The sequence below is a fragment of the Equus quagga genome, chromosome 15, assembly GCF_021613505.1.
Source record: "Equus quagga isolate Etosha38 chromosome 15, UCLA_HA_Equagga_1.0, whole genome shotgun sequence".
NCBI lineage: Eukaryota > Metazoa > Chordata > Mammalia > Perissodactyla > Equidae > Equus > Equus quagga.
In genome coordinates, this window is record NC_060281.1 from 14,637,931 (window position 1) to 14,662,242 (window position 24,312).

The 24,312-nt window shown below is 38.4% G+C and overlaps 1 protein-coding gene across 14 annotated transcripts in view; it reads left to right on the plus strand.

Moving 5' to 3' along the window:
- Positions 1–24,312, plus strand: part of PKHD1 (PKHD1 ciliary IPT domain containing fibrocystin/polyductin) — a 412,643-nt gene that overhangs the window by 287,293 nt on the left and 101,038 nt on the right. For 12 of the 14 annotated variants that reach the window (XR_006885298.1, XR_006885299.1, XM_046639693.1 and 9 more), the window contains 5 exons: positions 8,270–8,424; positions 9,802–9,954; positions 11,983–12,861; positions 13,545–13,713; positions 15,295–15,452. Coding sequence is in view for 11 of the 14 variants with exons in the window: in XM_046639693.1 (XP_046495649.1) it covers positions 8,270–8,424; positions 9,802–9,954; positions 11,983–12,861; positions 13,545–13,713; positions 15,295–15,452 (1,514 nt within the window). In the remaining 3 variants the exon portion in view is untranslated. Of the gene's footprint in view, positions 1–8,269; positions 8,425–9,801; positions 9,955–11,982; positions 12,862–13,544; positions 13,714–15,294; positions 15,453–17,064; positions 17,305–19,802; positions 20,799–24,312 lie in introns of those variants that run through there. The other 2 variants (XR_006885297.1, XM_046639702.1) reach the window with 2 other exon arrangements.

Below are 24,312 nucleotides of genomic sequence, written 5' to 3' on the forward strand. Positions count from 1 at the left end.
TTCTGTATCTAAAAAAATCATTCTAGGTACAACGCAGGCATCAGGAGGGGTCTAGAATCTTGGGACATCTCTTAAGAGGTCCAAGCAAGAGAGAGTGTAACTTGTAGTCAGGAGCTAAAGTGGCAATGGAGAGAAGTGGGCAGATTGAGAGACAGGAGATAAAATCTGTAAGATGTGTTGGGTGTGAGGGGCATTCTTGGTGTCTGGTTTGTGTAGGTAGATGGTGGCGCCAATCACTACAAGAGGACTAGGTTTTAGGGTAAAGATTATGAGTTCAGATTTGGTAACATTGAGTTTAGAGTGCCTTTCTGATACCCAAAAGGATTTGTGAAGGAGGCCTTTCAAACAGGGATCAATAAGAAACTTTAATTATTATAAAGTTAGCAGGGTGGAATTTGACAGGAGCCATATGAATGGATTTTTCTTATAAGAATGTGTTAAAAACCTCATTCAGTGTCTGAGCTACAGGCTATTTTGAAAGAAACTCAATTTTATTAATTAAAACTGTCCATAGTAATTAAGTAGCTACTACTTATTGAGTTCTTATCATGAAGGCTTACTAGATGTCAGGCCTCACCAAGCATTTTCCATACATTATCTCATTTAAATCTCTCAATGCTGTAAGTATTATTATCTGCATTTTACAGATATGAAAACCGAGGATAGAGAAGTTATGTAAACTTTCCAAGATCATAAAGTAGAAGTTCCTAAGGCTGGATTTTTGTGGTTTGTCTGATTCCATTGCTTGTGCTCTACATAATAAAAATATTAAAAACAAAATTTCTTAGTGTCGATCCTGGGGAGGAGTACTTTAATGAGTTTATATGAATGACGTGTAATTATCATACTGTATTCACTTTATACGTAGCCTTTCTTTTGTTAACCATTTTAAAAATTTGTAAAATAATTTGACTTGCAAGAAGTTGCAAAAATTGTGCAGAGTTTCCATGACCCTCACTCAGCCTTCCCTAGTGATAATTTATACAACCGTAGAACACCATCAAATCCAGCAAGGTGAGATCAGCACAGGATTAACCGAACTGAAGACCTTATTCAAACTATTTCTTTAAACATTGATCTACAATCTTCCTTATGGTAAGTCAGTTTAATAAGTCTTTCTAAGATATTGTTATGGGAACCTCTTTATGAACTTTCACCAGGAGAATTAGAGATCTGAATTTATTTGTATTTCATTGATTTATTTTATGAAGAATGTTAGAGTGAAATCTTCAGAGGAAAATTTCATGTTAACCTTGTAAACTTAGAATCATTTCTTACACTACCAAGTGAAGCTTAGCAGGATATTTTAAAAACTTATTCTCCTGTGTTCTCTTTTATTATATAAAGCTATCTCTAAATTAAATTACTCTTTATTGTTGCTTGCTTCAGTTGACTTTTAGGAAGGCTGGTGAACAAAAATATTGGGTTTCTTGGATTTCAGATAAGTCGAGAGAAGTTATACTTAGATTTAAAGAAATATATTTTTTACTCATTACAAGTATTAAGTATATTTTTTTACTGTGACTCTTTTAAGGGTGAACATGTTTTCTTTGAAATTAGATGGTTATTTTATCACTCTTATGATAAAGGTTTTAGGTTTTATCCTGGTCATTAGAAGATTTTAAACAGGGCAGGGGAGGGTGCAATTTATGTTTTAATTTGATTTATGCTGTACGGAGAATTGGCTGCTAATGAGGACAAAAAAGGAAGCAGGGAGACTAACTGTGAAGATGTTGCAATAACATTGCCATCTTTCAGGTGACTTATGCTGGTGGCTTAGATTAGGGTGGTAGTGATGGAGGAAGAAAGAGGTAGTTAAATGCACTTTGAAGACAGAGGCCGCAGGATTAGCTGATGGATTGGCAAACGAGAAAGAAGGATCAAAGATCCCTGTAGAACTTTTGACCTGAGCAACTGCGTGAGGAGTGGTGTAATTTACTGAGAAGACAGAAACTGGGAGAAGAGTGGGTTTATGGGAAACCTTCCTCAAAGGGTCTTGTGTTTTTCTTATTCCTTACCTCATTTACTTTTTTAAAGAAAGACTATATAAAGCATTATCCACTCTCTTCATTCTGCTATTTTCTGTCTCTCAAGCGATTTATTAATTTATTCTGTTATTTATAAGGACATACTCTGAACTAAAGAGGAAATTAAGTCATTTGTTACCTCAACTTTTTCCCCAGGACCCAGGCCTTTAATTCTAATGTCATTGATTATATCTATCCTGTTATCTCCTATAGCAAATTAGTGATGGTGTCCTTTGGATATACTTTGTTTGGAATATTTCTAATTCCTCTCCTTTCTGCTACATTCTCACTTCAGCTCTTCACACATGGCTCTCTAACAACCTTTGTATTGGTTCCCTAAATATTTGGTAAATGAAAGAAAGGGGTCAGAATTACCCTTGCTTCTCCTCTTTGCCTTTACACTTCCTACTTGTCCTAGTCCTGGTGGTCTAGTGGTTAAGATTCGGCTATCTCACCATTGCAGCCTGGCTGGTTTCCTGGTCAGGGAACCACACCAACCATCTGTTGGTTGTCGTACTGTGGCGGCTGCATGTTGCTGTGATGCTGAAAGCTATGCCACCAGTATTTCAAATACCAGCAGGGTCACCTGTGTTGGATAGGTCTCAGAGGAGCTTGCAGACTAGACTGAATAGGAGGAAGGACTTGGCCACCACATCCGAAAAAACTAGCCGTGAAAACCCTGTGTATAGCAGTAGAGCGTTGTCTCATGGAGATCAAGATGGTGAGAGGATGGTGCAAAAAGACTGGGCAGGGTTCCCCTCACAGGGTCACTAGGAGTCGGATTCCGCTCAATAGCATTAACAAACTTATCCTTAAAGATCCCATCATATCTCCCACAAGACTTTCAATCTCCTCTCCAGCGCACACTGGTTTTCCCACCATCTGAACCACTCTAGCACGTGATTTTCTAATTTATAATTTTAGTGACAATATGCTTCCTAGTCCCTAGTAGTAAGCTGCTTAAGGTATATATGGCTTGTTCCTCCAAGTGGCTTCTACAGGAGAGGAAAAATATTGTTTTTTATTGATTCGGTATATTACTTAGCATCTAGTCCACAACAGAACATAGAGAAGACTTTCAATAAATACCTTCTGTGTTGATTAATGTGTCTTTTCTGTAAATCAGAACTTACTGAGCCTTTTGGCTTGATGGCATGCTGTCTAATAAACAAGAATCTTGAATTTAATTTCAAAAATGACTAATTTATTTTGTTTAAAAACGACTGTAATTTATTTTGTTTATTACTCAAACCTCATCATTGTACTATAACAATTTAGTTCAAATATTAGAAACTAGAGTTGGTGGCCTTATTCATTTTTTGGCTGGAATTCAGGATCACATATGCAGCCTCCAAAAGAAGATGATTCCTCTGGCCCAATGAATCAGCAGGTCCTACTCTCAGATCGGCTGTTGTGTCCATGATGGAAAAAGGCATATGAGTTAGGAAGGGAGGATGGAAATAGTATTCAAGGATGAAAAACAGCTTGAGCTTTGTGGGCAGGCGGACTAAAATAGTTCTAATTGTGCAATTAACTAAATATATAATCTTGGGTAAATTATCGCCTCTGAGCCTCAGTTTCTTTTTGTATAATGTGTGAATAATAATGCCAGCTAATAGAATAGTTATAAGGATTAAGTGAATTAATGTGCATAAAGTGCCTAGCCCAGTTTCTGGCATAAAGTAAGCCCCAAGACATGGTAGTTATTGTGGTAATCAGGATTCTTTTAGTTGAAAGTAAAGTAACTTTTCTTAATTTATTTGGGAGATCGTGCCAGGCCCTCCCCCCACCTCTCCTCTTTCTCTATTTCAACCTCATTTCTTTCTACTGAAGAGGATTTTCTGTACTCTACAGGGTGCAAGTGACCCCAGAACTGATGAACTTTTCCCAGCTTTAACACCAGGGAGGAAATTACTCTTTCCCCTTAGTTTCAATTCACAAGTCCCAGTGACGATGACATCAGCCAATAACACTACTGTTGTATAATTAAAATTTGCTCAGAGAGTAGAACTTAAATATTCTCACCAAAAAAAAAAAAAAGTGGTAAATATGTGAGGTGATGGGTGTGTTAATTAACTTGATGGGGAGAATTGCTTCCCACTGTATGTGTATATCAAATCATCAGTGCACACCTTAAATATCTTACAATTTTATTTGTCAATTCAAACACAAATTTGCCAAAACAATGACAAAAACAATAAAGCTGAAAACAAAAATCTAGTGGAAGGATTTTGACAAACAAAGGCAGATTGGATCCCTTGCCTGCCCTTTGGGAAAAGGTTTGTGGGACTATAAATCTACAGTTCTTGCTAGGACCACTTCATTAGTGTGCTGGCTGAGGAGAGCAGTTCTCAGGAGAGATGTGGTGGATTTCCTGGAATGAAGGAGAAAGGAAGTCAGGTAGACAGATAACTGACATCTACGACAGCTGTTCTTATTGTCATCATCACTATCAACGTCATCGTAGGATTCAGTTTGATACCTTGTGTAGTCCAGTGTGGTCCTCAGTATGTTTCAGTGGCACTGACAAAAAATAAAATTTGAACTGAAATTAAAAAAAAAATTTTCAATGTTAGTAGAGTTCAGAAGTCTATGGCCCCCCCCATTCCTGTGGGAAAAGCATTTTGGAATCTGGACACTCTGAGCCTGTGGTCAAATAAAGCTATTATCATTAAGACCTCTCCAAGTTTAGTTAACAAATTCATTGAAGTTGTCGGTGTTTATATATAAATGTCTTATACATGGTTGTAAACTTTTTAAATCAAATTTGAAAGCATTTTTTTCGTTCTTTGTAATTATGTTCTTTTGACCAAAAGTATTATATTTTCTCTAAACAAGATAAAATGTTCATGCCAAAATAAAGGAAACTGTGATGATATTTTATGTTTTTATAAAAGTTATCTTTGATGAGACTTTTGAAGTGATTATTCATGGTTTCCTCTCTCTTCTCATATGGTTTCCATTTAGGTCCCGTTGTGTTGCAAACAGCTCTTCTAATTTTTTGTTTATTTATTGTTTTAGGTGTGTTTTGCTCGGAACAGCGAGGGTCTCTCCTCACCCCTGTAGCTATAGTACTCTTATTACTGTTAATCAGACACATGGAATACAGCTGGGATTCAAACAGTCCTTAAGCTAGGACTTTTTGAAATGGTTGAAGGGTTGTCACAATAGTGGAAGATTGCGATGGGAAGTGTGGATTTTGGAATTTAAGGAAAACTGATACTTGACTAGCAGAACCCTATAGGTTATTGATACTGGGACCACCGTTTTGTCTGAAGTTACCACTGTTGCTATGTGGACATAGAAGTGGAAGAGGCCATGCTCCCTTGCCATCTGTGTATGGTCCTTATGAGGCATAGAATCCCAAGTCTTAAGAAGTATAGAGGAGAGAGAGGTGGTCGTGAGCATGTAAGGTTTTGGAAGCCTTAATGGAAAAGGTCAGTTTAAGTTTATTGATGTTTTGAGTATAAAGTTCTTTTGAGTATAAAGTTCAGACTATTAATTTCAATAATTCCTTTTTCTCGTTGCCTAGAACATTGGTATGTGCTATGGGATTTACATAGCTAGGCAGTCATATTTTCATTAAATATTAACTAACAATATCAAAGTTGAATAGCCACAGAAGAGACGAGTACAGAATCAGTTACAGGGCAATATTATGTATTATGTCAAATTTACAGCAGAACAGAAATGGGGATTGGGTGTTCAGTGGAAAAGAGCCTCCCATGGGAAGACTTCTTGAAGCCAAAGGAACTCCAGTCAGTTTTTAAGAATGAGTAGACGGAAGGTCAGAGTAAGGGCCTGATATTTTAAGTGACAGATAAGAAACACAGAGCTGTTTCTTGGGAGAGTGAGCAGATTCATCTGGCTAGAGCAGAAGACTTGTGTGAGGAAGTTAAGGAATGAGGTCTTATTTGTTTTAGTTTACATTGGAGTTCACTCTTTGTGTTGTACGTTCTATGGGTTTGACAAACGTGTAATAACATGTATCCATCCTTATTGTATCATACAAAATAGTTTCACTGCCCTAAAAATCCCCTGTGCTTCACAGGAAATAAGTTTTATCTCATTTCAGAGGGAACTTTTCAGAACGTTATGGTCACTTATTGTCTGAAAAATTTTATTCGACAATATAAACAATAATAAAAAGATTATCCAGGTAATATGAGCTATAAAGGAAAGGATTAATTTTAATTATGCTGACAATTGACTTTGGTGTGACTGTTATACCAATAGCCTTATTTTTTTTTAAGTATTTTTTTCTTACTACGATATACTACCTGTTAAGTTCGAAAATTTAGAGTTAAGTGAAAATCACTACTAAACCTACTATCCATAGATGGGCTAATGTTTTAACATGCATCTTTCTTGTCTTCTGTTTTCTGTGTATGCATTATTTTTATTTAAAAAACAAATGGGGCATATTGTTTTATATCCTGCTTTTTCAATCAATACGTCATAAACAGAATTCTTTGTAATTCATGCTCAGCTACAATGCACTTTTTAAATGCCAAATAGTATTTTATGGTATGGGTCATAGACTTTTCATAATTTCATGGATTATCATGATATCCTTATGAAATGTGGGAGTATTGCTTTTTATTACCATTTAGCAGGTGAAGAACTAAGAACCAGACAAGTAGGGTGATGTTATTTCATGGAAAGAACTTGGACTTGATCAGGAGTCTTCCTTTGTCCTAAATTAACCTCTGACTCATTCAGTTATCTAATCTTTTTTTTAAAATTAATTAATTAATTTATTTTCGGATATACATCATGTTTCGAATTCTGTGTACATTGCATCATGTTCACCACCCGAAAACTAATTATAGTCCATCCCCTCACATGTGAGCCTAATCACCCCTTTTGCCCTCCCCCCGTTCCCCTAGTTACCTAATCTTTAGTGTTGTCATTTAATCTTTCTGGATCTTAGTTTCCCTACCTTTAAAGATAGTAGTTACTTTAATGTCCTGTAACTGTGGTTTTCTAGGATGTCATAGCAAATTGAGACCAAAGGTAACACTCAAGTCTTTCGTTAAAATTGCATCAATTGACTATAGTCTTTTTCTCTCTCTCTTTCTCTCTCTCTCTAACCTCTGATGCACAGATTTGAATTCATTGCAATCTTTGGTTCATAACAGATTCATACCATTGGCACATGAATGACCCCCTTTAATTTGTTTGTTTCTTTTTGTTGTTGTTAATACTCTATACTAAACATCTGTGAATTCCCCACCCACACAGTAGACTCTTTAGGGATGTATACTAATCAAAATCTAAGTTGTCACTTTCTTAACACAAATGACATATGTTTTATTTACCACTATGTCTGTAGCATCTACTATAGAGTCTGGTGCATACCAGTTGCTCAATCAACATTTACTGCTAGAGGAGAATCTATTGTCAAAGCTTGTTAAAATTTGGACATTAGTAAAAGAGGCAGGTAATTAAAATAAACTTATGCCATTGGCATTGGTAATCACTATGAATGGAGAATAAAGCAGACATATTCACTAGGAGAAGCTAGGCAGCAGTGAAAGAATGAACAAAAATTTTTTAAGTGTGAGTTAAAAAAATGAACAAACTCATTGTTTCATATTATGATGAAAGCACAATGCTTGTAACATAGCACACTCAAGGAATGTATGCCTTTAGTCCCCACAGTAATGCTGGGATGTTAATAAATATTGTTACTTTTCAAATGAAGATATAAAACTCAGAGAAGTTAAGTGACTTCTCAAAGTCATATAGCTGGTAAGTGCAACTCTAGGATTCGAACTGTGTCTGTCTGACCATGACGGTATGAGCCTTAATGCATGATGATAAATTGTCTGAAAAGGGTATTATAGATCTTCAGAAAATTTGAGAAAAGATCCCTTCTGAAATACCTTTGTTAGTCAAACTGTTTCCCAATCAAGGAGGAAAATTTCCATCTTAGGAAAACATGTGTCGATGGCATATACTAAACTCTGGAATTTTACTCTTTCTTGTTCCTTTGTCTTGTACTTCATGGCCACAGAATATCTTTGCTATTCCTGTATTGTACACAGATAAGCCAGAAGGTTGACTCCATTATCATTCAACTTTTCTCAAAAGCCTTTGTTTCTGTCTTGACTTGGTATTTCTTCTTCAGTCTCTCTGGTGGGATTGTTGGTTGAGTGGATTTCCTTTTCTCTCTGGAGTTAGTGGGTGATCTGTGTCGCACTGCCAGTATGCTTGATGCCATCTTTATACTGTTACAGAATTATAGTAGAAGATGCAGTGGATTGGCGACCCCATGACAAAATCGTCCTTAGCTCCTCTTCTTATGAGCCTCACGAAACAGAGGTCCTCACTGTGAAAGAAGTCAAGAGCCACCATGTTTGGCTCCATGAACGGCTCAAACACCGGCACATTGGTAAGGCTTTGGTTTGTTGGTTAAGGAAAGTGAGTGAGTCCAGAAGGATGTGTTCAGCAACCTACCTGAGGACCCTGGATCCAATCGCCACTCAGAGGGGATGGATAATACTTTACTGCTGTCCTAAACTCATCCTAGAAGGCTCTATCTCTATTCATTCATTAATTTTATTGCCTAATTTTAAAAGAATACTTAGACAGGAAAGAGGTTTTTTTTTTGCTTTTTATTTATAATGGCAAGTCCAGAAGCAAGCAGAAGGTTTAAGAATGTTGTTCAAGGTCACTGGACATTTTCACGGTTAAGCCAGAATAAACCTCATGGGAGCTGAGTTTCCAGTTCATTTCCTAGCACATTGAATCACACAATCACTGAGAATGTGGTAGTTATTGTAAATAATGACTTCTTTTTCCATACTTAGCAATGTGTCCTTCCTGACATGAAATTCATTTATGTATTGACTACTACTACTCCAAAAAAAAAAAAAAAAAGCCAAGTATCTCCCCCCCCGCAAAATGTACTGAATATCTTTTATGCACTATACACAGTTAAAATGCATTGCATGTAAATAATAAATAACCATAAGTTTCCTGGTTCGGTCTAATAAATACATTTAACCCAGGAAATAGAGCTAATAAGTAATAAAACATGGAAATAGAAGAGTCAGGGAATATCATTTCGTCTCTGACAAGTGAGAGGGAAATACATGTTTTCAACAGGACTGTATATAGAATAGTTCTAAATCATAGTTCCAAGGGTGATTTCTTTTTTAAAAAATGGCAGAGAAGAGAGAAATCTTCAGCAATCCTTGCCAGTAACATGCATGGTGAAATGCAAATGGGAGGGCAGTGAAACACACCAGCAAGGGGCTTCTGTTCCCACAGCTGAGGAGGCTCCTTCAGGCAGTGGCGAGCTGGAGACCCACCACGAGATGATGCTGTTCCTGCTCTTTGTCCCTTTACTCACCCATTGCTGTCACCGCCTCAGTTGATCTGGGATTCCTCCCTCTCACAAAAGAGGTGCACAGACAATGTACCATCCAATGCTGAAGACTCACACTGATGAATTTAAGGAAGGTTGGAAACCCCACTAATTGAACAGCTCTGCCCTGATGTCGCTGTCCCAGTAGCCACAGTTATTGAGGAGAAATGAATTCTTGCTCAAATACTCTCACTCTGATCCCAAAGAGAGACAAGTGAATGGGCTTTTCATTTCTCAGCTGACATTTGTGGAGAGTGCCCGAGGAAAAGCAGACCTCAATGTTGGTAGGACTTCCAAGGGGAAAGGAGTGTTTTCATTTGTTAGGTTCGCTGGGTCCCCGGCTGGCAATTTCCAAAATGAGTTTAAAAGTTTTTCTTTCCCCAACTCCTGTTGCCCCAGGAAACGTCCATGTCATGGAGGATGGCCGATACATTCGTTTGGCTGCTGAGGTTGGACTTTTGACCCGAAATATACAAATCCAGTCTGATACATCATGCAAGGGGCGCCTGCGTGTGGGGTCTTTCAGGAAGTCCAGCAGGGAAGAATTTTCAGGTAAATGAAATTTTAAGTTACTAAGCATTACCCCTTGGAGCCTATTCAACTGGGACACTCAGAAATTCCAACTGTGAGAATTTTCATTTATAAAACAAAACGTTCCAATTAGATGGCTCCCTTTGTGCTCTGAGAAGCTATGAATTTTCAGTTCTAATCTGTGCTTAATTATCAGTGTGATGTTAAAATAATATACTAGCGATCAGAACATAAGCACATTTTTACCTCAAAGAAAACATCTTCAGCAGATGTGAAATTTCCTCCGCTTTGAAATTATAGATGATTTAATGACCACTTGAATTTTATCTCTTTCCTGAATTTCTATTACTCTTTCCCAGTAGCGTGCTATATCTGACGGCAGACCTCAGCTCATGCTATAAATTAATAGCGTAAATTTAAATAAAAATGATTTCCATATTCTAGACTACTTTAAGCATCAGTTCAAGCTCTCTCCTTTCTTTCAAGCTTTAGCTTTTTTGGAATGCTGTGAAATTATTTGATTTGTACCTTATTTCTTAAACTTATGTTCCTTAAGTATTATCCCAAAGTTGTTTTCCTAGTCAAATAAATTTGGGAAAGACTATCACTGTGGCTCTACCTTAGAAAGTCATTGTGTAAATGAATATGATAAAGTCTCTGAGAAGGTGTGAAATAAAGGATCTAGCCATTTCCCAAATATATTGAGCAGGGAACGCTTTTTTTTGGCACATCTGTTTCACCAGTCTGGTAAAGGGCAATGTTTGGACCTCAAATCAAAAGTCGGGGTTTCTATTCCATAAAACAAGGTCTTCCTCCATAAGTTCTAGCTCCCTCAGTTCTCAACAGAAGTGATTTTGTCCTCCCCCCCGTCACCCAAGAACATTTGGCAATATCTTGGGGGAGCTTCTGGCATCTGGTGAGTAGATGCTAAACCTCTTACAATGCATGGGATGGCCTCCCACAAGAAAGGGTTATCTAGTCCAAAATGTCAATAGTGTTGAGGTTGAGAAACCATGCTCCGGGAGACCCAGACAAAGGCTGAGTTCTGGTCTTGTAGAAATGAGACTACCCTGCAGTCCAAATGAAATTCCCAATAAGACAAAATAATTCACTATCCTCTCCCGACATAAAATATGTAGAAAATATTGTTGTGAAAATGAAACAGAGAATATAATGTGGCTAGGATAAACATACAGAAAAGATTTATAGGGCATTTAAAATAATCTTAAAAATATGTTATTGCCTCTATCCTGTCTTAATCAAGAAGCATTATTGAACATCATGTTCCGGGACATAAATTGAGCAGAAGTACGTTTTATACTTATATCACCCATAGTCTTAAGAAATGCTTGAGGGAAGGCCCGGTGGTGCAGCAGTTAGGGTCGCACGTTCTGCTTTGGCAGCCCGGGGTTCACCAGTTCGGATGCCGGGAGCAGACATGGCACCGCTTGGCAAGCCATGCTGTGGTAGGCATCCCACATATAAAGTAGAGGAAGATGGGCACAGATGTTAGCTCAGGGCTAATCTTCCTCAAAAAAAAAAAAGAAAGAAAGAAATACTTGAAATATTTTATAGAATTGGCCCTTGTATTCCTTCATGCAGTATCTTTGTGTGGACCTTTTCACATGGGGTCACTGAGACACAGAATGGGAGACATGACTTTGAGGCGAGTGGTCAGAACTCATATTCCTTTCATTCTTATCCACTTCCTAGACCCAGCCCTATAGACAAAAGCACAGAATCTTTAAGCTGGCCGTGCTCATGCTTAGAGCCCATCTTTTTTCTCTCTCTCTCGTTTCCTCTCTCCCCATTTTGTCACCGGACACTTCCAACTGCAAATGAAACCTTTTCAGGCATTATGTGATATTTCTAATGATTCATATTTTTTTAGTGACATTCACTGGCATGAAATACCATGATGGTGCTGAGAATAAACTATTCCATTTTAATGAAAAATATGCATATCCTGATGCCCATAAAATGACCATCCTTTGGCCTTTTGTGGGGAAGAAGAAAGTACCTGATGAGATACATTTTGTTTGTTTGCAGGGGTCCTTCAACTGTCAAATGTGGAAATTCAGAACTTTGGGTCACCATTGTACTCATCCATTGAACTCACCAATGTGTCAGCAGGATCCTGGATTATATCTTCTACTCTGCACCAAAGCTGCAGTGGGGGCATTCATGCAGTTGCCAGTCATGGGATCATTTTAAATGACAATATAGTGTTTCGCACAGCTGGCCATGGCATTGATTTGGAAGGTCAGGCCTATTCTCTCTCTAATAACCTTGTGGTTCTGATGACACAGTCAGCATGGTCCACTGTTTGGGTGGCAGGAATCAAAGTGAACCAGGCAAAGGACATCAACCTCCGTGGCAATGTTGTGGCAGGATCAGAGAGGCTTGGCTTTCACATCCGAGGCCACAGATGTTCCTCTCCTGAAGCCCTTTGGTCTGACAATGTGGCTCACTCAAGCCTTCATGGCCTTCATTTCTATCAGGAAAGTGGACTTGACAACTGTACTGGTATCTCTGGCTTTTTGGCTTTCAAGAACTTTGACTATGGTGCCATGCTACATGTGGAGAACAGTGTGGAGATGGAGAACATCACTCTGGTAGACAATGCTGTTGGTCTTTTGGCAGTAGTATACGTGTCATCTGTTCCACAGAGTTCCATTGGAAACGTACAGATTGTGCTTAGGAATTCAGTCATTGTGGCCACCAGCTCCTCTTTTGACTGCATTCAGGACAGAATTAAACCTTGCTCTGCCAACTCGACATCAACAGATCGAGCTCCTTCCAACCCAAAAGGGGGTCGAATTGGTATTCTGTGGCCTGCATTCACCTCAGAACCAAATCAGTGGCCTCAGGAGCCATGGCACAAAGTAAGGAATGGCCATTCAGTTTCAGGAATCATGAAACTTCAAGGTAGGATGCTTGGACTTCTCCAGACAACAGAATGTCATACATCTGTGCATAGAATTTTAATAGCATTCTGAAATTACATCAGCAAAAGGGTACAGGGAAATGTAGTGTTTACTGTTCAGTTGACCACTGCTGGTGTTGATAACCACTGTGGCGGTTTATAATGACAGTGCATGATTCCTCTAAAAAGTCACATGTTGAAGAGCTTTCACAGCAATTATTTAATTTAATTATGTGATGATCCTCTCAAGTAGGTGTTATTTTTCTATTATACAAAGAAGAAACTGAGATGCAGAAATTTGACCTCACTGAGTTTATTTAGTAGTTGGTGGGGCAGCCAGGCTTAAAATCAAAGTTATACCACAACCTACAGTTCCATCTGCTATCAGATCTCTTTTATACTGTTGTATTCTCTCCCCACTGGATCTTGATCAAATCTTTGATGAAAAGTATTGCTCTTAAGACGTTAATATGTTGGAATATTCTTCTATTTTGCGTACAATGTCAGGTCCTGAAGAATTACAGATGTATTAAGTCAACATTTATGTGAACTCCTGGAACTACCCTGGATAGCTTAAACTAACTCCTGGACATACATTAGTACAAGAATATGTAGTTGGGTAGTCTGTATTGGTGGTTGATAGTTTACATGATCTAATGTTACAATATCTTAAAATTTTTTTCAGACGTCACCTTTTCTAGTTTTGTGAAGAGTTGCTATAGTGATGACCTAGATGTCTGCATTCTGCCCAATGCAGAGAACGTGGGAATCATGCACCCAATAACAGCAGAGAGGACCAGGATGCTAAAGATCAAAGATAAAAACAAGTTCTACTTTCCTCCTTTACAAACCAGGTGCCAGTTTTAGTATTTATAATAAGCTATACTTATGAAGTATTTGGAAATTCTTCAAATCCTTAAGCATGTTTTAAAAAAATAAAATTATCAATGGGAATAGAAGTAAGTCCTTCTGGAAAAGTAGGGTAGATTGATTGAATGTCCTAATTCTTTACCCCTCCATGTTTATTCCCTTTGATGTATGATTGTTGCAATCTCTCTCACTAAAGAGGCAGAGGGTACTTCTCTCCCTTGGATCTGGGCTCAGCCATGTGACCTTCTCTGGCTAATAAAAGGAGCAGAAGTGATGGAGTGCAAGTTTTATTGATATTGTTTTATTGTTTTGTCTTTACTAGAGCTATTTCTTTGGTATGTTTTCAATCACTGGAAAATATTGACCCCAATTCTTAAATCTTTCATGGAGTGTGGTGTCACTAGTCTTCAGAAGGAAGCCTGGGAGCCCTTGTAGGAACCAGTGGGTAGAAGGAGACCATGTCAGCTGTCAGGAATCCCTGAACTGAACGATGTGGCTTAGCAGATATTGGCGGTCAGACCAGATCATATGTTTAAGAACTACTCTAGCTCAAGAACTATAGTTTTATTCAAAGATCTGAAAGCTAGCTAACGAATTTTGGGCCATAAAAAGGAGAGGGAAAGTTGGGAGCAAAGATAATGGGTTACGTTTTCTTTCCCACAACATTGGCAAACTCCTTTAATTGGAAGAAAAGAATCAAGAAAAATCACCCTAATTAAAAAGTTTATGTGTTTGGCCCAATACCAATCTCTTTTTGATGGCTTTCCCTGAGCCACTTTTGGTGCCTGAACATTATTAGGTATGTAATTTGTGTTATTCTGTCATTTTTCTTCTACTGTCCAACTTTCCTTATGTTCATGTCTTACCTATGGGCTGAAATAGTTTTAACGCTAAATGATATTAGCATCTGATTCTTTGTACTGTACCTGGTTGGCATAAAATAAATATTTAATATTATTACTGAAGGTACCTAAAAGTATTAGACCAGGGGAAATCAAATAAGTTCTCTATAAATCAATGTTAGAATTGTCCATAACTTGTTTATATACCCTGCCTGACTCTAAATTCTGGAAGTCTGGGAACCATATCTATATTTATCACCATTGTATTTCCCAACCTGTAAGTAGTAGGTTTTATACAGATATTTGTTGAATGAGATTATCTATTTTTACCTTGTTTGTGTATAACACAAATATAATTGATATTTATAGTGATAATATTAAATTACTGCAAGGCCCCAAAGTTCCATAAAGAAATGATGACATTATATTCAGTAGATATTAGAATTAGGAGCATTTTACTATATCCCGCATCTTAGAAAATTAGCAGTCTAAGTAAAGATTATATATCCAGATATCCAGAATATTTGTTTAATAAGGATGTCTTTCTTCTTGACCATATAATTGGGAAATAACATTTTCTATAGAGTTTTATTTCATATTTATGTAACATTATTAATATAAAATCCTGTTGAATTTATTTTTCATAAGGTCAGTACTACCAACATGTTTTCTTTTTGCTGCTTGTCATCAAATGAGAGAGTTGCTTTCTGTCTGTCTTCACAGGAAAGATTTAGGAATACTGGTCTGCCCTGAATTGGATTGTGAAAGCCCAAGAAAGTATCTCTTTAAGGATCTGGATGGGAGAGCCCTGGGTTTGCCTCCACCAGTTTCTGTATTTCCTAAAATCGAGGCTGAATGGACTGGGTCCTTCTTCAACACAGGTCAGTCACATTTGAACTCGAAGCTTCCAGTAGAGGGAGCAGGCATGTGAAGGAGCTGGTTTGGCTGGGTTGTCTAGTGGGAACAGAATGTCCTGGAGAAGAACTGAGTTATAGAGTTGGAGTCTGTGCTAATATGCTGCTCAACTCACCTGTATCACAGGAATGTTGAGTGATGAGGAGATGTCGTGACATCACTGTTGTGCTTTCCAAGAGATTGCCTGTGACTATGTCAAAGGCACAGGTTCCCAATACCCAGCTCTGTGTGCAAGTGAGGAGGACAGTCACCTAACTAGCTCGGTCGCCTAGGCCTGAAGCAGGGCTGAGAGCTCAGCGTTTCACAGTGTCTGCCATGGAACCAGCTCCTCTGGCTTCTGAGTCTACCCTTCTCTTGCACCAGGACTTAAAGGCTCTCCCTGTGGAGACCGTGCTTGAGTAGATGGCATGCAGTTTGTCTTCCTTTTCTCCATCTTCTAATTGTCCCCAGGGGCTGTGATCAAAATTTCTTCTTCTTCTTGCTTATACAACCAAAGCCCATTTAGCTATCAATTTTTATAGCTGGAGCCCTGGAGAGATCATCGTCTTTCTAGTCCACAAACAATAAGATCTGAGTTTCCATTTGAAAATTTCTATTTGAAATTTTCCCTGGCTTTCTTCTGCCTTCAGTGCTTTATTCTTTTCAGACTTCTCTTCTAGTCTCCTTTTCCTCTTTTAAGTTCTGAACATATGAATGTCCCAGGACTATGTCCTCAGATCTATTTTCTTTTCTCCCTAATCATGCTCCCAAATCCAAGGTTGAAATACCATTTAACGCTGATGACTTTCCATTTATATCTCCAGCCTAGACTTGACCCTGAACTTTGGTCTGGTGTATCCAACTGACTCCACTGGGAGGGATAATCTGCCTCTTAGACTTAACATGCCCCAGATGGGATTCTTGCTCTCTGTGCCCATCCGCAACCTGCTTCTTGCCTAGTTGACTATATCTCAGTGATTGGTGCCATCACTCATTATAACCTCATTTAATTTAACAAAATCTAGGTGTGATCCTTTCTTCTTCTTCTTAACCCAGACTCTCCCGCTTCTAACCATCATCATCTCTCACCTGACAAGGGACTAGCCTTCTAACTGATCTTCTTTCTTCCATTCCTGTATCCTGTAGTCTATTTTTCACATGATAGCCAGAGTGATCTTTTCAACTTTCTGTGGCTTTCCATCCCCCTCAGAATGAAGTCCAAACGACAAGCCTGTAAGTCTTATTATAGTGTCTGAGTCCTGCCTACCTCTCTCACTTCGTCTTCTGTGACACCCTTTTACTTACTCATCATGGTCTTACTTCTCCATTAACATGATAAGCTTATCTCTCCCTCAGGGCCTTTGCAGTGGCTATTTCCTCTGCCTGAAATACCCTGTTCTCACTTTGCAGAGCTGGCTCCTTCTGTTCAAATGATAACTCCTCAGAGAAGCCATCCCTGACCAGTCTATCTAAAATAATCATCCCTCCATTATTCTCCATCCCTGTAATGCCTGCTTTATTTTTTGTCAGAGTTCCATTACTTGAAATTATGTTATAAATGTACTTGTTTAGTTGTTGATTTACTCTTTACCCTTTTAGAAAATGCAAACTTGAGGAGGGCAAGAATTTTGTCCTGTTCATTGCTGTATATTTGGGAAGTGTTCAACAAATATTTGTTGATGGACTGATCAAGTGAATGAATTATTGATAACCAAAGAGAACATTAATGCTGTTTGCCCCAAACCATTCAAGAACATGAGGAAGAATCTGAGGCCTTCAGGTCATTGGTTTATAAGGATTTATCTGTAATATGGAATCCTGGAACCAAGGTGTTTTTAGGTATCTTTTTATTTGTTTCCACCTTTCTTGCATTTGAACAATTGCTACTTTATAGCATTTGGCATTTAGAGAAGTTTCTACATAAGTCTTTTAATTATCATACAATTACATGCTTCAACACTTCGTATTTTTCTTAAATATTTTCATAGGTTGAAGGCTTATCTTTGCAACAGAGTGACAAACTGTGGGGACTACAGTATAGGTTTTAAAAAGTCAGTGCTGAATGCACGGAACATACTGAGTAAATATTCATTTTGATATGTTGGTTATATCTGTTGATTATAACCGGCAAATTCATTTTTGCACAGAAGAATGAAATTCAAGGAAATGTACTTATTCAGAAAATATGTGCAGAATAATAAGAGAAAAAATGATAGGCAGTTACTGTCCTATTTACCACTAGACCTACTCAAATAGCCTTCTGTAGTAAGAATCTGTTTTACGTAAAAGTAAGAATTCTGTTTTAAGAATCATCCCTCTGTTGCAGGTGTTTATGCTATTGAGAAAACATCTTTGTATTTTAAAATAAGTACATGAATAATTGTGGGGCTTGCCTAAACTTGTAGTTTTTGATGAGGATCATATTTCTGTTGAATCAGTAGCAAGGGATATGTGTTCCAGGGTATTGAATGAAAATTACTTTTCAAAAAAGAATAAGGATAGAAGATTGATCGTTTCTTAGTTTTGGTTGCCCCAGAAGCAGACCCTGATACAAGGCTTGGAGTCCAAGTAGTTTATGTGGGGCGTGAACTCAGGAAAGTAGAGAAGTGGGGGGGGTGAGACAGGGAAATGAATGAAGCCAGTAGAGGGTATGTTATCAAACTGGGTACCACTGTGGAATTCAAGTTTGGTAGGGAGTTCAGATCTGGTAGGGAACTCCAGGAGACCATGGGAACATCACCCCAAATTATCCCAGCTAAGCCATGAAGAAGCTAAAGTATTTATACTTCAAATCCTTACTCATCATTAGCTGAGGGATACTTCCGGGTCATTAACCATCCTGCCCTTTGGCTGTCCCTGAACACAGGCCAATTGTGCTCTTTCCTATGACCAGGAAAAACCTTTCTCAGAAGGGAGTCATAGGTTTTTACAGTAGCAGTCTTTGGTGTGCCGAGGGGAGTGCCAAAAACAGAGGTGTGGCATTGAAAATGTCTGTTACAAACAGGAGCTCTAAAATGTCGATCAAATACTCACACTAAGGTAGGAATAATAATATTCTTTTGATGAACTCTTAGGTGGTTACCACATGGTATAAGTACACTGTGTGGGCAAAAACATGCTCTTGCTGCTGGTTGTAATGCTATATATTTTATTTTTTACCACTCTCTGTCTTGGTTGTGAAACATGATTCAATGGTAAAACTCCAGCAGGTATTATAATATTATATACTGTTTATTATCAGTGTGTGGACGAGCATGAGGACATGTGTGAGTGGCTGAAATGCATATAGGAAGGTGTATACCACTGACTGCCTTAAACTCCTGATGTTTGAAAGCTTTATAACATTTTAAATGAGATTGCTATGGGTTCCCACTTTAAGGATTCCCACAGTATAATCTGCTGTTTACTGTACTAAAAATACAATCTGTGGCCTCTTGCAATAGAGGAGACAACACATAGTAAATGGTGCCTTCTGGGTATAAAGGACTGTAGTGTTTTCCTTTGACTTCCAAAATATAAATAGATCCCTTCCCTAATTCAAGTCCCTTTTATTTTTTAAACCATTTTCTTCTATATTACTCTCCAATTCCTGTCTACAATCTGGTGGAAGAGAAAAGCACAAATTTAATCTTAAGAGAATTAGTGTCTGTTTTGTATTTTCCCTCTTCAAGACAAGAATCTGTGATCTTCTGTAAAACAGGGAGAGCAGGGCAGCAAAGATGGACATGGAGACACTGGAACCAACTCTCATATGTATTCCAAATGGTGTGGTTTGACATACCCTTCTGTCCTTTCTTTATTTTATTAACAAAAAGTTAGGAGTCCATTGCCTTTGAGGTTTATTTTTAACTTGAAAAATACCAAACTTATTTTCACCTATAAGTTCACAGGCAAAATTACCCACTCACATATCCATAGGTCCCAGCATATTGTCATGTACTTCAGCATTAGGAGCAAAAATTATCCCTGTGGATCGGCTGTGAGGAATACTGTGCCAGTGGGTTTTGCTATCTGTGTAATGCAGGGTGTGTAGCCAGGGGAAAAGTGAGCTGTTAATTTTGTTTTGTACTTATCTGTAAGTTTGCATTTGCAGCCAACTTTGAAACATGCGTGGCACTAGAATGTAAGGCAGCTAATCTCAAGCAGGAGATGCTCTAAGAACCATTTGCATTTTATTCTGGAAAGGATTTCTTTTGATTATGGAGGCATCTGATAGTCCCCAAATCCAAAATCATTTATAAAAACAGAGTCTTGAAATTAATATCACATTTGGGTAGGACTAGATAGATACCAGAGCTTCCCAGTCTAGCTTCTTACTCATTTCCTGTCTGTCCCAGACTACGAATGGATGGCATCACCTCTCAGACCAGTTCATGCATGTGGCACACCAGTGTTGTCAGAAGAGGACTGAGAAATCAGAACTTTAGTTTCAATGGCATTTTACAATTTCTCAGCCATGAAGAAGAAAGCAGAAGGGAGGTAAAACAGAAGCTATCATTCCTTGAACACCAACACCCTTTACGTGCTAAGTGCTGAAAATGGCATTTTCATTCATTCAGCAAATGCATTTTTAACCACCTATTGTCTACCAGTGCCTTTCCAAGGATGGGAACCATAATTGTGAACAGGACACATTCCTGCTTTCATCAAACTTATGTTCCAGTGTGTGTATATATATATATTAATAAAAATATGCCAACAATGATGACAGCTATGAAGAAGATAAAAGAGAGTTTGGGGCTAGAGAGGTAGTTTGAGCTGTGTGTGTGTGTGTGTGTGCGCGTGTGTGTGTGTGTAATGAAGTTATTTGAAATAGAGTTACATTTCAAATGAGTCCTGAATGAGAAGCAAGGAGTCACTGCTCTGAGCAGAGGGAGGAGCTTTCCACGGAGAGGGACCAGCCAGAGCAGGGGCTCTGAGACAAGAATGGCCTCAGTGTGTCTCTGGAGTGGGTGGAAAGGAGACCAGTGCAACTGGTGTGCAGTTAATGAGAGGGGGAGTCATTGGAGGCAGCCAGGAGCCAGCTCCTTTATAGGCCAGAGTAATTGAACAGGATGGTGTTAGAGGGTTTTAAGAAGGGTGATGGCAGGATTTTATTCATTCTCTGGAAAGATCATACAGGCTGCTGTGGAGCACGTGGATAATGGGTGGGAGCAAGACTGGGAGCAGGCCGAGCAGTTAGGAAGTTGAAGAGAAGTGGGCCCTAGAGATGTGCGACTGCCTGAGTGATCCACTGACCTGTGCTGGCCCACAAACTCTCGCACCAGTCTACAACGAGATAATGACAGAAATGTATCATTTAGAAACAGCATTTTGACAGAGTAATTTCATGTCTGTTGAATCTAATAAATAAAACCTAAGGCTTTTATTTTTTATGTCTAATTGGTCTGATAATTTATATTGTATTTTTAAAAGAATTGGTCCTAGGTAGACTATACATTTTAAAACAAACAAAACGAAACAGAAACCTTAGTTCTCCTGCCAATAAATTTGGTATGCTTAGAACAGTGGCTCCCAACTGGCTTATCATTCGAATCATCTAGAACATTAAATGTTCATTTGCATGTTGGGGGGATTTTGAGTCAATAGATGTGTGTGAGGCCCAGGTGTTTGTGTTTAAAAACAGACACACACACACACACACACACACACACACAGCCTCCTCAAGTGATTCTGCTGTGCTAAGGTTTGAGAATCCCTATTCTAGAGTTATATACGCCCTTTGAAGTAAGTAGGATGTTAAGACAACAATTAATATTTTTAATATAAAAAGTGGGCAGTTGCAATTTCTCATGAAAAGTCAAGAGTTAGCTCTCTGTGCCAAATACCAACAGACATAAACATACTTGTTATATACACACTGGATATATTCTGAAAGTGAAAAGACCATCGACTAAAAAGATACACAAGTATTTACAATCTAAATTGTCTTTGGATAATAAGAATACATTAAGCCTTTTTTTAACATAGATTCTTTTTCCTAGTATTGAAGTGAGTTGAATGACCTCAAATTGTTGCTTTCATAATACATCGCTGGATAAAAATGGGTTCAATGCTAAGTTTATTTTTTAAATTCTACATTGACTCGTTATATTAGAAACCTGAACTCATGATAAGCTTTTCCCACACTTGCCTGACCTCATTCCCAGCAAAGGACTGTGGTCTGAGCAGGACTTCTGACCAAAGCCACTTCGGGGCAGGTGCGAGTTTCCCATTCTTTACCGTGAAAGGAGGAGAAACATTTTTCAAATTGTGTTACTTCTTGGACAATTCTTGAGAAAGAAAGTTATAAACCGTTGTAGAGACCTTAACAGTAACTGGCCTCAAATCAAAAATAAGAGATTAGCTTGATAAAAAAGCAAATAAAGCTGGCATTTGACTGTCAGCCATGGAGTGATGAAGTGGTTTCTAGCTGAATAATGGGAACGCTCCAGTAATGTGGAGACGGAGGCTCGGCTGCTTGACAAGCAGAGAGTGGCTAGCATTTTCTCAATTTTTTCTTGCTAGATCTTGAAATGTGTCTTTTCTTTAAGCTTTCTAGGCTTCCCTTTCTTCCCATTTGTCCTGGGAATGACAGCAAGATGGTATTATAAAACGGGAGCGGGAGAGGGAGGGAGGAAATAAGGGGAGAGAATGGAGAGAGGAAACGGTTGTTAGAAAATTTGTCTGCCAGTATCTGTGCTGGCAGAGGTCTTTTTCTTCTAGCTAGAGGGGGAAATACCATTCTCTTTTCCCAAGCAATTATAGGCCCCAAAGATTGAAACTTGGTATATAGCTCTTTAATCTCAGCAGATATTTATGGTTAAACATTAGACTTTTAGGATTCCAGATGTCAGGGTATTAAAATATAAAGGCACAGTGGAGTCTCAGAAAATATTAGACTCTTTGGGATATGTGGCTGCGGGGATTTCTATCCCAAGCAGAGGAGGATAAAGCTTCCGGTAATACTTTGTAAGACCCAGAGACACCTCTGCCTCACCTTATTCTCTCGCTCCGCCGTGGCTGGCCTGGTCTCCAGGCAGTGAATGGCATAACAGCGTTTGATTGCATTTGAAATAGTCCATACTGTGAAGTGGAATGATTTTCGTGTGTGATTTGTAAAGGATGATGTGAAGAGGCATCTGATCCATGGGAGCAATTTCCTTTTCCTTTCTTCAATCTAGATATTTTATTCCTGTGATTATCTCGTTCCTCAAATCTCCTGTTAAAATCTAATACTTCTTGAGTATCTGCCATGTTTCTGACTCTGTCTAAGACCTTCAGATGAATTATCTCATTTAATGCCATCAACAGGCTCTCCCCTATGAGAGAAATCTTCCTATTGCCTCCATCTCATAGATGTGGAAACTGATATAGAGACATTAGATAACTTGCCCAAGTCACATGGCTAATAGAAGATTCGAGACTGAACCTATGTTTTTCACCCCCGCTGTACTATACGTGCTACCGTCCTTCTGTTTTCTTCCTTCTTTCTCTATATTCTCAGATGTTAGCTCTCTTAGATCTATCAGCTTTCTCACACACAAAGCTCTGTCTACACAGAACAAAGAAAAGTGAGACTGTGTAATTATTCCAGCAATTATCCACCCCAACTAGCAATAATAATAGTTACCATTTATCTAGCATATTCCATGTGCCAGGCATTATGCTAAGTGGTTTATAAACATTCCCATTTATCCTTTCAACAACCTTAACATGTAGGGATTATTATCCCATTTCAGCATTTGAAGAAATAGGGGTTTAGAGAAGTTAACTAATTTTTCATGGTCCCACAGCTAGAATGTGCAGAACCAAGATTTAAATCTCTATTTGTCTGACTCCACAGTCTGGGCTCGTGACCACTTCTAGATAATTATCATCATGTGGTCTGAATCATCTGGTGGGGTGCAGTACAGAGATATATTTAACAGAATAATTCACATATTTCCACTTTATATGGTAGTAAATAGATTTTTAGATTTTAAAAAATAACTATCAATTACTGTAAGGCAATTACAAAGGCAACGTAATAACCACAAAAAACTTCATTTACATTCTCTTCATCATATATATGTGTAGCCCTCTTCCACCATGTACAAACTAAATGGACTTAGCCAGGAAAAGCATTTTGCCAGTGGTAACCACTGGAGGTTGTGTGATGAGGGTGGGATGGAAGCTTTGGTCATGAGATCAAAAATTTATTACGGTAATTTATCTGTAGCTTCCTCTTTCCCTCGATGCATTGATGTAGGGTATTTTTTTTTTTTTTTTTGCAACTTAGACAAATGTTTATGGAGTGCCCAGCGAGAACAAAGCACTATATACTCTTAGAAGTGACATCAAGGTAGATAATAAACCATTCCTGCCCTTATGTGTCGGGGTAGAATGTCCATGTTACAAAAAGGAGAAAAGTAGTTGGTATAAAATTGGCACAAAGTACACTGGAGAGATCACGTATAGTGAGGGATAGAGACAAAGGCTCTAGAAAGGAATGGAATTTGCCATGAGCCTAGGCCATTGGGTGAAGCTTTAAAGGGCATATATGAAAGAGGCAAGTAAAAGAGTTGTGTTTAGAAGCAGCAGACACAGGGTTGTCCTCTGTGTTGCAGCATAGCAGCCTCCTGTGGAATGTTCCCTGGCTTCTACATGCAGTTGAGTCTCTGCCTCTTTATATCGTTGCTTTTCTTATCATTCAGTTCCATCAGAACACATCTCATGCTCCCCTGCCATTGCCTGACAAGCCTGCCTACTCACCAGACTGTGAGTACCTTGAAGGCAAACATCTTGGAAGTTTTAGTATAATCTCTGGAACATAATATATGCTCAGTAAATGTTTGCTGAATGAGGGAATAAATGGGTGAATAAATG